Below are 14,785 nucleotides of genomic sequence, written 5' to 3' on the forward strand. Positions count from 1 at the left end.
CAGAAGCAATTCACTCATAACACTTTAAGAATAGCAGAGTTCTCAATGCAATTTTGATTATGAGAGAAAACATAATAGCAGTCTCATTATAAAAGCTTAAAATTACTAATCTAATTTTAGGAATTTTTATAGAACCATCATTAGGAATTAAGACATAATCTATTTGTCTATACATAATCACTTCAATACAATACATCTTCGTTACTCTGTGGTGATCTGCTCAAAAGAGTGGGGTAAAGAGCATGACAAATACAGAGGCAGATACTTGCAGCCAACCATTTAGCTGAGATCAGGGTCCCCAATGGGGGAGTAAGAGAAAGGATTGAGGGAGCTGAAGGGGTTTACAGCCCCATAAGAACAACAATAAGAAACACCCAGAGCTCCCAGAGCCGAAACCACCATTCAAAGAGTACACATGGACAGACCCATGGCTACAGCTGCATATGGAGAAGAGGATGGCCTTCTTGGGCACAAATGGGAGGAGAAGCCATTGGTCTTGTCAAGGCTTGATGCCCCAGTGTAGGGGAAACCAGAACAGGGAGGCAGGTATGCCTGGGTGGTTGGGTGGGTGGTAACAACCTCATAGTAGAAGGGGGAGGGGGTTTTATAAGGGGCTTTATGGATGGGAAACCAGGAAATGGGATAACATTTGAAATGTAACAAAAGCCCTCTCTGGGGATGGACAGCGGCTAAGGTGCTCTGAGCCCATACTTCCTGGCTGCCTCCCTTTGATCCCGACTCTGGTGCCAGGTGTCAGTCTGGGACTCTCCATAGGTTACTGCTGGCACTGGTCCTGGCATTCAGGGCCAAGAGCATGATGAACAAGGAGCACATGGTTTGTCCCGATTCAGAGCAGGGCAAGTGGCTACCAGAGAACAAGCACAGCTTCCTGTACGATCATGAGGAATTCCTGGGCAAGGAGGACTCCAAGACCTTTGATAGCTAAGCCTGGACGAGAGCAGGAGAGGCTGGGGAAAATTGTTGATCCAATTGACAGTGATGGAGGTGGCCTTCTTACTACTGAAGACCTGAAAGTTTGGATCAAACAGGTACAGAAAAGATACATCAACCATAATGTGGCTAAACTCTGGAAGGATTATGATAGGGACATATACGAAAAGATATCATGGAAAGAATACAAGCAGGCCACCTATGGCTACTACCTGATTAACCTTGCTGAATTCCAAGATGGCTCTGATCATCACAACTTTAAAAAGTTCCCTCCACGAGATGAGAGGAGGCTTAAGGTCTTGATGGTGACCTGACAGCTACTCAGGACTGGTTCATTGCTTTTCTACACTAAGAGGATTTAGAACATATGAAGGAGATTGTAGTTCTAGAAACCATGGAGGATATTGACAAGAACGGGGATGGTTTTGTGGACCAGGATGAGTACATTGTGGACATCTTTTTCTCACGAGGACAATTGCCCTGAGACAGACAGGGTTTTTTGTCTGGGGAGCAGTTCAATGATTTCCCAGATCTGAACAAGGATGGGAAGCTGGACTAGGATGAGATTCACCACTGGATCCTCCCGCAGGACTATGACCATGCACAGGCTGAGGCCCGGCATCTGGTGTATGAGTCAGATAAAAACAAGGATGAGATGCTGACCAAAGAGGAGATTCTAGACAAAAATGTTTGTGGGAAGCCATGCCACCAATTACAGGGAAGATATTATCAAAAATCATGATGATCTTTGAAAGAAACTCATCCTCATGTGGCCAACAGTCACAGGCTTTCTACGGATGTTCTGGGTGATTGCTATATTTGTCAAGTATATAGCAGTTGTGTCCCTAAACAATGAGAAACATTTCTAAAGTTCAAAAAAAATCATACATTGCACCACAAACAATAATAGTAGGAGATTTAAACACCACACTTCATCAATGGACAGATCAGGGAAACAGAAATTAAACAGAGACACAGAAAGAATAACAGAAGTTATGAAACAAATGAATTTAACATATTTATAGAACATTCCACCCTAAAACCAAAGGATATACCTTCTTCTCCGCATCCCATGGTACCTTCTCCAAAATTGACCATATAATCGGTCACAAAACAGGCCTCAACAGATACAGGAAGATAGAAATAATCCCATGCATCCTATCAAAAAACCATGGACTAAGGCTGCTGACCAATAACAACAAGTAGGACAGAAAGCCCACATACACATGGAAGTTGAAGTCAATGACAACTTGGTCATTGGAGACATAAGAAAGAAATTAAAGACTTCTTAGAATTTAATGAAAATGAAGATACAACATACCCAAACTTATGGGACACAATGAAAGCAGCGCTAAGAGGAAAACTCATAGCTCTGTATGCCTGCAAAAAGAAACAAAAGAGAGCATATGTCAGCAGCTTGACAGCACACCTAAAAGCTCTAGAAAAAATTAAATAAACCCTAGAGGAGTAGAAGGCAGGAAATAATCAAACTCAGGGCTGAAATCAAACAAGAACAAACAAAACCGAGTATCAAAAGAATCAGCAAACCCAGGAGCTGGTTCTTTGAAAAAATCAACAAGATACATAAACGCTTAGCCATACTAACCAGAGGTCACAGAGAGTGTATCCAAATTAATAAAATCAGAAATAAAAGGGAGATATAACAACAAAATCTGAAGAAATTAAAAAGATCATCAGATCCTACTACAAAAACATATATTCAACAAAACTGGAAAATGTGGAGGAAATGGACAATTTTCTGTACAGATACCAGGTACCACAGTTAAATCAGGAACAAATAAACCATTGAAACAAATCCATAACTCATAAAGACATAGAAACTGCTATTAAACATCTCCCATCCAAAAAGAGCCCAGGACCACATGGATTTAGTGCAGAATTCTATCAGACCTTCGTAGATGACTTCATACCAATACTGTCCAAACTATTCCGCAAAATAGAAACAGACAGAGTACTACCAAATTCCTTCTATGAAGCCACAATTACTCTTATACCAAAACCACAGAAAGATACAACAAAGATAGAGAAATTCAGACCTATTTGATTTATGTATATTGATCAAAAATGCTCAATAAAATTCTTGCAAACTGAATCCAAGAACACATCCAAACAATCATCCATCATGATCAAGTAGGCCTCATGGCAAGGATGCAGGGATGGTTTAATATACGGAAGTCCATCAACGAAATTCATCATATAAACAAAGTCAAAACCACATGATCATTTCATTAGATGCTGAGAAATCATTTGACAAAATTCATTACCCTTTCATTAATAAAGTCCTGGAAAGATCAGGAATTCAAGGCCTGAATCTAAATATAGGAAAATGCAAAATATATCAAACCAGTAGCTAACATCAAACTAAACTGAGAAAATTGAAGGAATCACATTAAAATCAGGGACTAGACAAGGCTGCCCACTCTTTCCCTACTTTTTCAATATGGTACTTAACGTCCTAGCCATAGCAATCAAACAATGAAAGTAGGTCATTGAAAAAATTAGAAGGGATGAAGTAAAAACACTGATATTTGAAGATGATATGATAGTCTACTTAAGCAACACCAAAATTCCACCAGAGAACTATTTAACCTGATCAACAACTTCAGCAAACTGTCCGAGTATAAAATTAACCCAAACAATTCAGTAGTCTTCCTCTACTCAAAGGGTAAACAGGCTGAGAAAGAAATTAGGAAAATGACACCCTTCACAATAGTCCCAAATAATATAAAATAACTTGCTGTTACTTGAACTAAGAAAATAAAAAATCTGTATGACAAGAACTTCAAATCTCTGAGGAAAGAAATTGAAGAAGATCTCAGAAGATGGAAAGATCTCCGATGCTCATAGATTGGCAGGATGATTATGGTAAAAAATGGCCATTTTGCAAAAAGCAATCTACAGATTCAATGCCATCACTAACAATATTCCTACTCAATTCTTTATAAAGGTAGAAAGTGCAATTTGCCGTCATTTGGTATAACATAAAACCCAGGATAGCAAAACTATACTCAACAATAAAAGAACTTCTGGGGGAATCACCATCTCTGACCTCAAGCAGTATTACAGAGCAATAGTTTGAATGGTATTGGCATACAGACAGGCAGATCAGCGGAACATAATTGAAGACACAGAAATGAACCCACACACCTATGGTCATTTGATCTTTGACAAAGGAGTTAAAACATCCAATGGTAGAAACATAGCATTTTTAACAAATGGTGCTGGATCAACTGGAGGTCAGCAGGCAGAAGAGTGCAAATTGACCCATCATTATTACCCTGTACAAACCTTAAGTCCAAGTGGATCAAGGACCTCCACATCAAACCAGATACACTAAAAGTAATGGATAAAAAGTAGGGAAGAGTCTCGAAAACATGAGCACTAAGGAAAATTTCCTGAACAAATACCAATGGCTTATGCTTTAAGATCAAGAATCGACAAATGGGACCTCATAAAACTGAACAGCTTCTGTAAGGCAAAGGACAGTGTCATTAGGACAAAAAGGCAACCAACAGATTGGGAAAAAATCTTTACCAATCCTGCTTCTGATGGAGGGTAATATCCAAAGTATACACAAAACACAAGAAGTTAGAGTACAGAGAGCCAAACAACCCTGTTAATAAATGGGGTTCAGAGCTGAAGAAAACATTCTCAGCTTAGGAATATCCAATACCTGAAAAGCACATAAGGAAATGCTCAACATCCTTAGTCATCTGGGAAATGCAAATCAAAACAAAGCTGAGAATCCACCTCACACCAGTCAGGATGGCTAAGATCAAAAACTCAGGTGACAACAGATGCTGGCAAGGATGTGGAGAAAGAGGAACACTTGTGCATTGTTGCTGGGATGGCAAACTGGTTCAAGCACTCTGGAAATCAGTCTGAAGGTTGCTCAGAAAATTGGACATTCCACTACCTGAGCACACAGCTATTCCTGTCCTGGGCATATACCCAAAAGATGCTGCAACATACAACACACATGCTCCACTATGTTCATAGCAGCCTTATTCATAATAGCCAGAAGCTGGAATGAACCCAGATGCCCTTCAACAGAGGAATGGATTCGAAAAATGTGGTACATCTACACAATGGAGTACCACTCAGCTATCAAAAACAAAGACTACATTCAATTCATAGGCAAATGGAAAGAACTAAAAAATATCATCCACAGTGAGGTAATCCAATCACAGAAAAGCATGCTTGGTATGCTCTTGGGAGCGATGGCCTCAAATCCCTCCATTATTGATGTTATTATTATGGTTAGCATTAAGTATGATTGGGTTCATGGAAAATTCCCAGCCAGCTGCAGAAGACTAATACAAATGTGGTGGTCAAGATGAATAATCATATGATAACGTGTGACGTTAAGATACCCAATGTCATGACCTGTAACCTTTCTGAAAAACCAACATCCTGCTGACTAATAGATATGACAAACCTCTGACGTTTCTGACATCCTGTCAACATCAGCCGATTCCCTGACCACATGAATATTGTGTCCTTGGCGTGGGTAAATGTTTCTTACTTCTCTCCTCTCTCTGTTACCCATTTTATGGTACAAATTCAGCCTTGGGGAAAAACAAAATTGTCGCCTTGATCAGACACTTGTCTTGGAGTCCTTCGTCACGTCTCTTGTCCCCCATTCTCTTCCAGATTCTCAGTACCCCTCATTGACAGTATGCACTCATTGATACGTGGATATTGACCAAAACCTCAAATTACCCAAGATGCAATCTACAGATCTCAGGAAACTCAAGAAGAAGGATGACCAAAGTGCAGATGCTCCCACTCCTTCTTAAAATGGGGAACAAAAGTATCCATAGGAGGGGGTATGGAGGCCAAATCTAAAGCAGAGACTGAAGCAACAGACATTCAGAGCCTGCCCCACATGTGGCCCATATATATACAGCCACCAAAACTAGGTAAGATTGATGAAGCTAAAAAGTGATTACTGAAAGGGACCGGATATACATCTCCCCTGAGAGACACATCCAGAGCATGTCAAATAAAGAGGTTAGTGCTAGCAGTAAACTAGTGAACTGAGAAAAGGACGCCGTTTATAGGATTTAGAGGAAGGATTCAAAGAGCTGAAGGGCTTTCAACCCCATAAGAACAGCAATGCCAACCAAATAAACCACTAGCAAAAGATTATACATGGACTGATCCAGGGGTCCAACTGCATATGTAGGAGAGAATAGCCTTGTTGGGGCACCTGTGGAAGTGGAAGCCCTTGTTCTTAACAAGGTGGGACCCTCAGTGCAGGGGAATGTCCAGGAAGGGGTTTCTAAGTGTCCTGGATTGGCGAACCATACATATGGGAGAGGGCACGGCAGGGCTTCTTATGGACCAAAAGCTTGGAAAGGGAATAAGGTTTGAATAAAAAGTATATATCTATTTAAAAAAACCAAAATTTTAAAAAATGATAATAATACTAAGATATAATCAAAAAAAGAAAATGTGAATAAGAAAGAAATTTTAGGATTTGGAAAAAGATGAATGTCAGGTATTTGAAAAACTGTATGACCATGGTAAACACTTTAATATACTTGAGAAATTTTTTACATGTTACTGAACTGCATCTTTTTTTTAAATAGTGAATGGAAATCCAGTCCCTTCCTGGGTGTGAGTCTAGGTATCCAGATGTAGTGGAATTCATTATTTGTTGGTCCTGAACCTCTTGAGTCTTTCTAACACAGATTATGCCAAGGAAACTAGGCCAAGGTGATATCTAAGCCATTGACCAAAGTATCTGGACTAACTATTACAGGTGAAATTCCACCTTGTAAATGGGACGAGAGGAATAAAAGATACCTTTAAGGGTTTAAAAAAAATGAAATTTACCCAAAAAATCCAATAAAAAAGTTTAAAATAAAAATAACTTAGGAAGTACAAAATACTGGGGTGCCATTCCACAATCATGATGTGTTTCTCCTGTGATAGCTTACAGGTTAATTTACTTCTCAATAACTGTTTTCTTACATGAAAGTAAGTAATGGCATCATCTGTGGATTGGATGGTGAGAAAAAAAGCTTTGCCTAACTTGAATAATTGATCCCCCCCGAGCATGTGCTTAACATTCTAAGCACAGGGAAATTCCCTGAGGGGATTAAAGAACAAAATCCAAACATAAAACAGGAACAACATCGATTTAAAAACTTTCTGCACGCTGGGTATGAAGGCATGTTACAACTTTAATCAGTTTTGTAGGTATTTCTAATAAACACACAAAGAAACAAAAATCCTATCACAGTCCTAGCAGTTGCATCCAACAAAGAGAGAGCTGTGAGGTAGTGCGTGCTGCTTCTTTCCCCAGATACCCCTGGGCCTCAGGCCTGCACCCAGTGAGCTGGACCAAGAGCAGCCAGGTTGAAATTCCTGCTGCCATGGCAGGATTCTGCAGGAACATTTCCCTTTGACAACAAGGAACCTGTGTGGAGGAGACCTCTTGGTGAGTCCTCATGGACTCTGCATTTCCTATTCTACAGGGAGAAGCCCTGCCAGGTCTTTGGCAAGGCCAGCCAGTTGTTTGGGGAAGTCTCTGGTCCTGTGGCAGAGGGCAAGGAATGGCAGAAATAATGGCAAAAAAGGATAACCCTTCTAGGCCTATGACCTCCTACTTATTTTATCTTTTCACCTGATGCCTTATTCACATTTTCTTACTTTCATACAACTGTGATCTTGATGAGCAGCTGGTCTCTTGTTTTCTTAATCAGTTCTTTGTTGTCACAGACGTTTTTAACTTACTCCAGCCCCTGAGACTTATTCACACCTTCTGTATGCAGTAGGACTCTTGGTGGGCCTGTCATCTCAAAAATAGAAGGTTCGGTAATCCAAAAGATTGGACTCCAGTTTACCTCAGGCCAGGAAAGAAGTCAGCCACCATTAGTAAAAGAGCAAGGGGGAAATTACATACGAAAATCAAGTGCCCTAATCAGAAGAAAAGATCCTCAACTTCTAAGGCCCGCACATCTGCACCCCTCTCTTCTGAGCTTTGTATAGTGATGTTGTATAACTCCAGATGGTAGTAAAAGACAGAGCTCTTCCCAGAAACGTCAAACACGATTTTCACCCTTACATCTGTGAGGTTGGGTGGCATTATAGCACACATTGAGGTGGAATTATAACACCTAGGATAAGAAGACAGAATCCATATATCACACTGCCAAATGGACCCCCTCCTGAACTTATGGACCCATTAAAATTGAGCTTCAACCTGACCTCAGGCCATTCCACTCCCTTCCCATCCTCCTGATTCTTATGTTTGCTAGAAGTAAAAGATCATGGTGCAGCCCCCAATATTCTCATGCCTGGACTTGGCTATTCAGGAAGAATGATAATGGAGAAGGGATGGCTATGTGGTTACAATGTAGTAACACAAGGTCCAGGTTGACATTTGCTCACTGAGGTCCAATTTAATTGTCTTGCTGTATTTGAGAAAGGGAGGATTTCCTACTTAATATATAAAAGGGACAGAAATTTATTATTTTATATATGCCATGTAGTTGATCCCTATGATTCCAAGAAAAAGGAGTTTTTATTGCAAAAAATCGGATTATAGACCATTGATTTTGTGAAATACATGGATATGTAAATGGAAACAATGTCAGCTGTCAAGGACTGCACAGTAAGCAAATATTTCCAGGTTTTAAACACTCAGAGGTATAGAAGAAATATATTGCCCTCCAGAAAAAGGGAAAAACTTAGGAATCTAAACGTGTTTCACATGCATTGTCTGGAGTAGTAGATTTACTTTTAAGAAAAATCTCCCTCCTCCTTGGTCCCTAGAGATTTTGTTGCTAAAGAAAATCTGTTCTCAGGGTTGTAAGCAACTCTCCGCAGCAAAAGCATTGTTGACTTCTAATGAAGCAGAGAAAAATGTCTAGCTTTGAAACAGAGGTTGCCAAATGGTATTCCCAGTGACACATGAGAGACTGGAGGAAAGGGTCCCCACAGAAATTCATCAGTGTGGGGAGAGCTGGTTAGTAGGTAGGCCATAGAACTTTCCAGTGACATCACCAGTAAGCCCTTCACTGGACAATCTTTTGTATCTAAGAGCTCCCTAGAATCTTCTGTGATGTCACCAGTGTTGTGGTGACACCAACTGCCTTTGGGATATTCCTTCAGTTCCCTTTGGTTTCACAGGCATGTTTCGCCAGCTGCTTAGGCTATTTCGGAAGGAAAGGGGAGATCAAGGAGAGAACACACCAAGTCAGAGGGAAGCTGACCCCCTCTCTAATGGAACAGGAAGGAGGAAATCATTCTGGGGAAGGGTTGGTGAGTCCTGGGCAGAGTTGGGGAACATCCTCAAGGAGGTAGGTTTGAGATGTGCCTTCTAAGACTAGGCCTTACAAGCAGGAGCCTTGGGATTTCTCAAAGGCAAACCAAGAGTCAGGAGTTCCTCATCTTTAATTTGAGAGAAAGCCAGAAAGTGGTAAGCCTTCAGTTTCTTTTCTGGAAGCTTTTTAACTGTGAGTGTCAATGAGTGGCAGGAGGAGGCACTGTGAGATTAACAATGTGACCATACATGGTTGGGAGTTGAAGCACTTCATCCTCTAGATTACTGTAGGTTACATAAGTCTGTGATGGCCAGAGGAAGGAAGGATGCACCCCTAGACATGAATTCAGTTCTCACAAACTTTGGTCTGGAACACACATGATTAGAGCTTGGTGGTGCTAAGCATTATGAACTCCAGGATTGACTGCACCACATCTGATATGAGATAACAATGTCCCAGATGTTTATGTATCAGTCAGGTTATACTGTTCAGGGTGAAGGGTCCTGTAATAGTGAGTGTGGCACGTGTATGGCATTAGAGGTTGGGAAGAGGGACATAGCTTAAGGTGCAGCTTGAAAATAGCTTTTTTGCTCTTTCAGGGATTCACCCAGTCTCTACCATTTCCTCTTCCTCAAGTGCATTTTGGGATTCAGAATGGTCTTTTCCTCCCATGGGCCATCAAATATGCAAATTCACTTGGGTTTATCTATCTACAGGTTTTGGTAGGAAGGCCTCATCCCAAAATGTCATCAGTCAGCACGAGGAGTGTCTAAAGGAACTGGAGGAACTCAAATTTGAAATCCAGAAGTGTCAATTCGAGAGGGAGGAACTTTATCAAATACTGGATCTTTATATCTATGATGATTGGGACCACAGGTAGTCATTATGCCCAGTAACCTGTTCACATTCTTGTGCTCTCTCTCTGCTAACCCTAGATTTCCTCATAGCACGACAAGTTTCACCTCTCATCCTGGATTTTAAGGAGATTTGGCAGGCATTTGCTTGTGAGATGAGTAGGTGCTGTGTGTTTAGGGTCAACCTCTTTTGTACTTGACCCTGAGCCTCTTGGATTAGCATTGGTTCTGTCAACAGCTAGAAGGACCTGGTCACACTTGCTGCAACTGTGTGTGTGAATGAAATGCCTGCACGTATCACTCTTTCCTCTGAATTTGTTCATTATACACTGATTCTATGGCACCTCCATGGATGTAGTTGGCATTCTAAATGTGTTTGGATATGGGTTGGTATGTATATATGTGGAAGTATATGTGGTGTTTTACTCAGGATCAGGAGGTCTGGGACCTTTGATGGGGTCTGAGGATTTGTTTGATCAACAGTTTGCAGGTCATGATAGTGATGAGTACGTGGAGGCCCACACTGATCAAAAGAGCACTTTGCTCCTTCTGTATACCTTGGTGGCACCTAGGACTCTCCTGAGGGGAGGAGGTGCTATAAATCCTCTTCCCTGTCAAACTTAGTTATGCCCTCTGGGAATTCATGTAATGATAGAAACCAAGGATTGAGTATACCTGCTTTCAAAACAAGAGAAATGTCATCACAGCTTTCTCTTGGGCCCAAAGCTGTGGCACAGACTGGAGGAATCTTCTTCCTGAACTAGTCAATTCCATCATGCTCACCTGGCCAGCTCTTGAAGGTCAGGTCCCTCCAATTGGTACTGTGGCTCTGTTCTCCTGTGCCCAGGATAATAAACTTAACCAGTACAAATACTTTGAAGGAGCAAGTATGTGGTACATACTGAGTTTAAGTAATGGAGAGAACAGTCTGATTTCACCTAATTTGTTTCACCTGCTTTGATCTTTAGTTTTTTATGTTTTTAACTATCCAGGGATTGTTTATTGTGACCTAGAAATGTTCACTGTGGTCTTGACCATTTTTATTCCCAAACAGGCAGCTCTCAGGCTCTGCCCCCCCTATATAGTGAGTCTTTGCAGAACCATATCTCCCAGGATTCCAAACAGTCCTTATTTCAAAACAAATATTTCCTTATTTACCTGTAAATATTTTCTATGGATCGAGTCTCACTGTTGGGTTTTGGTCTGGTTTTTGACTTTTCCACTTTCTTCCCTTCCACCATTCCTTGAATTTGAACTTTTCTATTATATATTTTTTATTTACATTTCACCTAATTCTGAAATCATGAGTTTAAAACATTATTTGTTCCTTTGGCCTTGACCTAACCCAGGCTGCACGTCGAATTGCCAGTCCTTCAATCCGAACATGAGATGAGAATGATGGCTATGCAAATGATGACCAACTCAATAAGTGATGCCATGGAGAGGAACAAGGAGCTCATACAAGTGAAGAGTTCCTACCGGTGAGTCGCTGACAGAGATGAGAACCCAGCACTAGGCAGGGAATGCTTCTGTCCTGTATGGCTTTGAACCAAAGTCAGGGCTCTGGTTCTGTAGTGTCTGACTCTTAACAAGAAGCCTGCCTCCTGGCAAGGGTCTCGGATTTGTAGCTCTTGGACTCAGTTGTCCTACATGTGAAGGGTGTAGAAGACCCTCCAATTCTTATTTTCCCCATTAAGGATCTTCTAGATAGAAAAGGTTTGCACCATGATGGGAATATCAATCAACTCTGAATCTCTAGGACTCTGACAGGATGTCTATGATCCATGAGAAACACATGGCAAGATTGTACAGCTATTGGGTCTTCTATCCTCCCTCAGAGGGATTTTGACCTCTACTTGCAGATGATTTCAGCAAACTATGGACATATGAGCTCCCTTATGGACCATTTCTTCTACCTTGATTTATATAAACCTTTTTAGTGTCAGGATTTTCAGAAATACTTTGATTCATGTGGAATGTGTCCTCTGGATTTGACCTCCTCTAATTGGTGATAACTTGTATAATGTTGCTCTAGTCTGGGGATGTCTGGGGATGAGGGATTCCTTGAAGGGATGATTGGACTTGCAGGAGTGACAGGCAAATAGAAGCTGGCTGGGATTTACCAATTTTGTTTGTGGTTCAGCATCAGGCACTCCCAGCTCCTGCGTGAACAAGCTCAATTGGAGAACAATATACAGATTTTGCTGAATGAGAAGAGAGAACTGCTGGTGGAGCAGACTGAACTGCCAGCATCCTCTGTGGAGGAAAAGAGGCTCTGTGAAGAGGCCAGAATGAACATCTGTGACCCCAGAGCCAAGCAAGAGCAGGTAGGGTTAGGGCTCAGGGTCAGGTTGTCCTCAGGTCTTACCATAACTATAGACAAACCAATGTAACTGTCTATTGACTGATCCATGTCCTGACCTAGGTCTCATCCAAGTGTTTATTCATGTGATGGTTTACAAGGCTTTCTGTGGAGATAGCCCCTTTTCAAGAAACTGCATGTTTGGAAAGCAAATGCTCCTGCTCTTCGAGAATCTGCACTTCATTAAGGGAGATAGGTTGATCACACAGCACAGCACTACATGCCATTATGTATGGAGGGTGCTATGTGGGAGCCCCTCTTTAGACTAGAACAGGGCTTTGAGGGATGAAGCAAAAGCCTGGAGCTCATTTTCTTTACAGGGATCGTGTGAGACTCAGGAAGTAAGTAGTTTTCAAGGAGGAGAGCCTGGTGGAAATGCCAAAGAAATGGTTCTCATTGTCATTTGTGGTGGCTTTTGTTTTCCTCCCCTCATGTCCCTGTATATGAAGATGGTGACTTCATGCTTCATAGATCTTGGGTAACTACAGAGCCTGTGTATCAGCATGTCAGTCCTGTCTTATTTGAGTGCTCCTGGAGAGTTCATAACTGGGCCTTACAACCTGAAGCTGGTTAGAAGAGCAAGGATGTGGAAAATGTTTCTCAAAGGCTGAGGGTTGGCATGAGAGACTTGAGACTTCAAGAACAAAGTTATCCGTATGTACCCCCAATTCTCACCAAGAAAGGTGCATTGCTGTGCTGACCTGCATCTTAGGGAGCATTCGGGGAGGCCAGTTCATGACATGCAGTTTTGCCCAGTCATTTCTAACTTACTCCTTTAAGCCTAGGTCTCTCAACAAACATGAAGCTTCCTGTTTTGTGCTGGCCAGCAGTCTTTGCATCATTCGTCCAGTTCCAAGTGGAGCCCCCTCTCTTATTTGTCTCAACACATTCTTATACCATTCAGCTATTTTAAAAATAAGGATTAGATTTCTTCACTTTACCTGAACAGAGGTATCCCCCGGGGAAGATTCTGGATTGTCTTATTGGCTTCACCATGATCTTGCATGGAATCCTAGAGTGCAACCGTCTGCTGACATTGCTTTGCTGACTATATCATGGTCACTGCATTCTTTCAGGATAGATTCCCTCTCAATATTGTACACAGTGCTGCATTTCAGAAAATTCACTGTATGTTATTTATTTAGCCTTTTTCTAACTGACATTGAGGTTGTTTTAATATCACAGGAACTCTAATGTGATCAAATGTTCCTGGTAACTGGCCATGAGTCACTGTCTGCTCTGATGCTTCCAAAGTCTTCTATGAAGGAAACAGGGTAGCCTTTAGTGAGGGGCCTATGATGAGTCAGCATAGAGCTTGACGGAGTCTTTTCCTAGAAATCTCTCTCTTGGGGATTTGATTTTGTGTTGTTTAGGCTATCTGTGCAGAACATGTAACTTACTTGTCGGACCAGCAAGTATCTGCATAGAAAGGTTTCCTGGAGTGGAAATGAGTACAGGCCAGGGCAGCACAGCCTGCTTGAGTCTAAGAGACTTGTACACAGCATTGTTCCCACTAATTCCTCACTCAACAGGAAATGTGCTGCATAAGAGCAAAGTTTACGTTTGTGCATGTGAGTGTGTATCTGTGTGTTTGTGTTTGTGTGTGTGTGTGTGTGTGTGGTGTGTGTGTGGGTATATGTGTGTGTGTGTGTGTGTGTGTGTGTTTGCAGTAGTGAACGTGTGTTTCCCTCTATTTCCAAGTTTCATGAGAAAAGTACTCTAAGCGTTCACTTTACATCCATGAAACATGAAATAGAGCTGCCTAGTCATTTGGCATCTCCATCTAGCTCTGTACAGCAAAAGGACACTTAAATTACTAATTTATTCTGTTTCCAAAAATTTCAGAACAGAATTATCTTGTGAAGTCTGGGGGAGGAGTGGAAATATGTTCAAGTGAGTCCTGTTTCACAGGGGTAACAAATGGTACAGGCCTAGAGCTTGCAGGTCCCTTTTTGTTATGGTGTAGAAGCAGGACAATAAAATCCTTTAGAAATGCAACCCCCAAAAAGAGGACACAAAAACACCTGTAAAGTTAGATTTTCAAGTGATTAGGGGCAAAACTACTGATCTGCATTGAAACCCTTTGGAGCACATCAAAAGAAAGGAGTACTGGGAGGTAAGGGCAAGGCTTCTCTAGAAAAATCCATGAGTTTATTCTGCTTCTCTGTTCTTTGTGAATTGTGAAAGCCCACTGGAAGGTTATGTCACTCACTGTGTCTTCTCCAAGGTTGCTTTCCACATTGCCTGCTACCATTTCTTTCGAGCTACCTTGGCACACTACAACTTCCCCTGGGAGTTCCGCTTGGATTTTATTCATTGAG

General features: G+C 41.4%; 1 protein-coding gene across 3 annotated transcripts in view; it reads left to right on the top strand.

The window, feature by feature from the left end:
* The window catches only part of LOC134480516 (girdin-like), a 33,415-nt gene that overhangs the window by 16,057 nt on the left and 2,573 nt on the right, over window positions 1-14,785 (top strand). The window contains exons 2-5 of one of the 3 annotated variants that reach the window (XM_063268031.1): window positions 5,626-5,894; window positions 9,965-10,124; window positions 11,452-11,583; window positions 12,246-12,429. In XM_063268031.1, the coding sequence (XP_063124101.1) occupies window positions 5,804-5,894; window positions 9,965-10,124; window positions 11,452-11,583; window positions 12,246-12,429 (567 nt within the window). In that variant the 5' untranslated portion in view covers window positions 5,626-5,803. Of the gene's footprint in view, window positions 1-689; window positions 5,895-8,745; window positions 9,247-9,964; window positions 10,125-11,451; window positions 11,584-12,245; window positions 12,430-14,785 lie in introns of those variants that run through there. The other 2 variants (XM_063268032.1, XM_063268030.1) reach the window with 2 other exon arrangements.

This window comes from Rattus norvegicus, chromosome 9, assembly GCF_036323735.1.
Source record: "Rattus norvegicus strain BN/NHsdMcwi chromosome 9, GRCr8, whole genome shotgun sequence".
Taxonomy (NCBI): domain Eukaryota; kingdom Metazoa; phylum Chordata; class Mammalia; order Rodentia; family Muridae; genus Rattus; species Rattus norvegicus.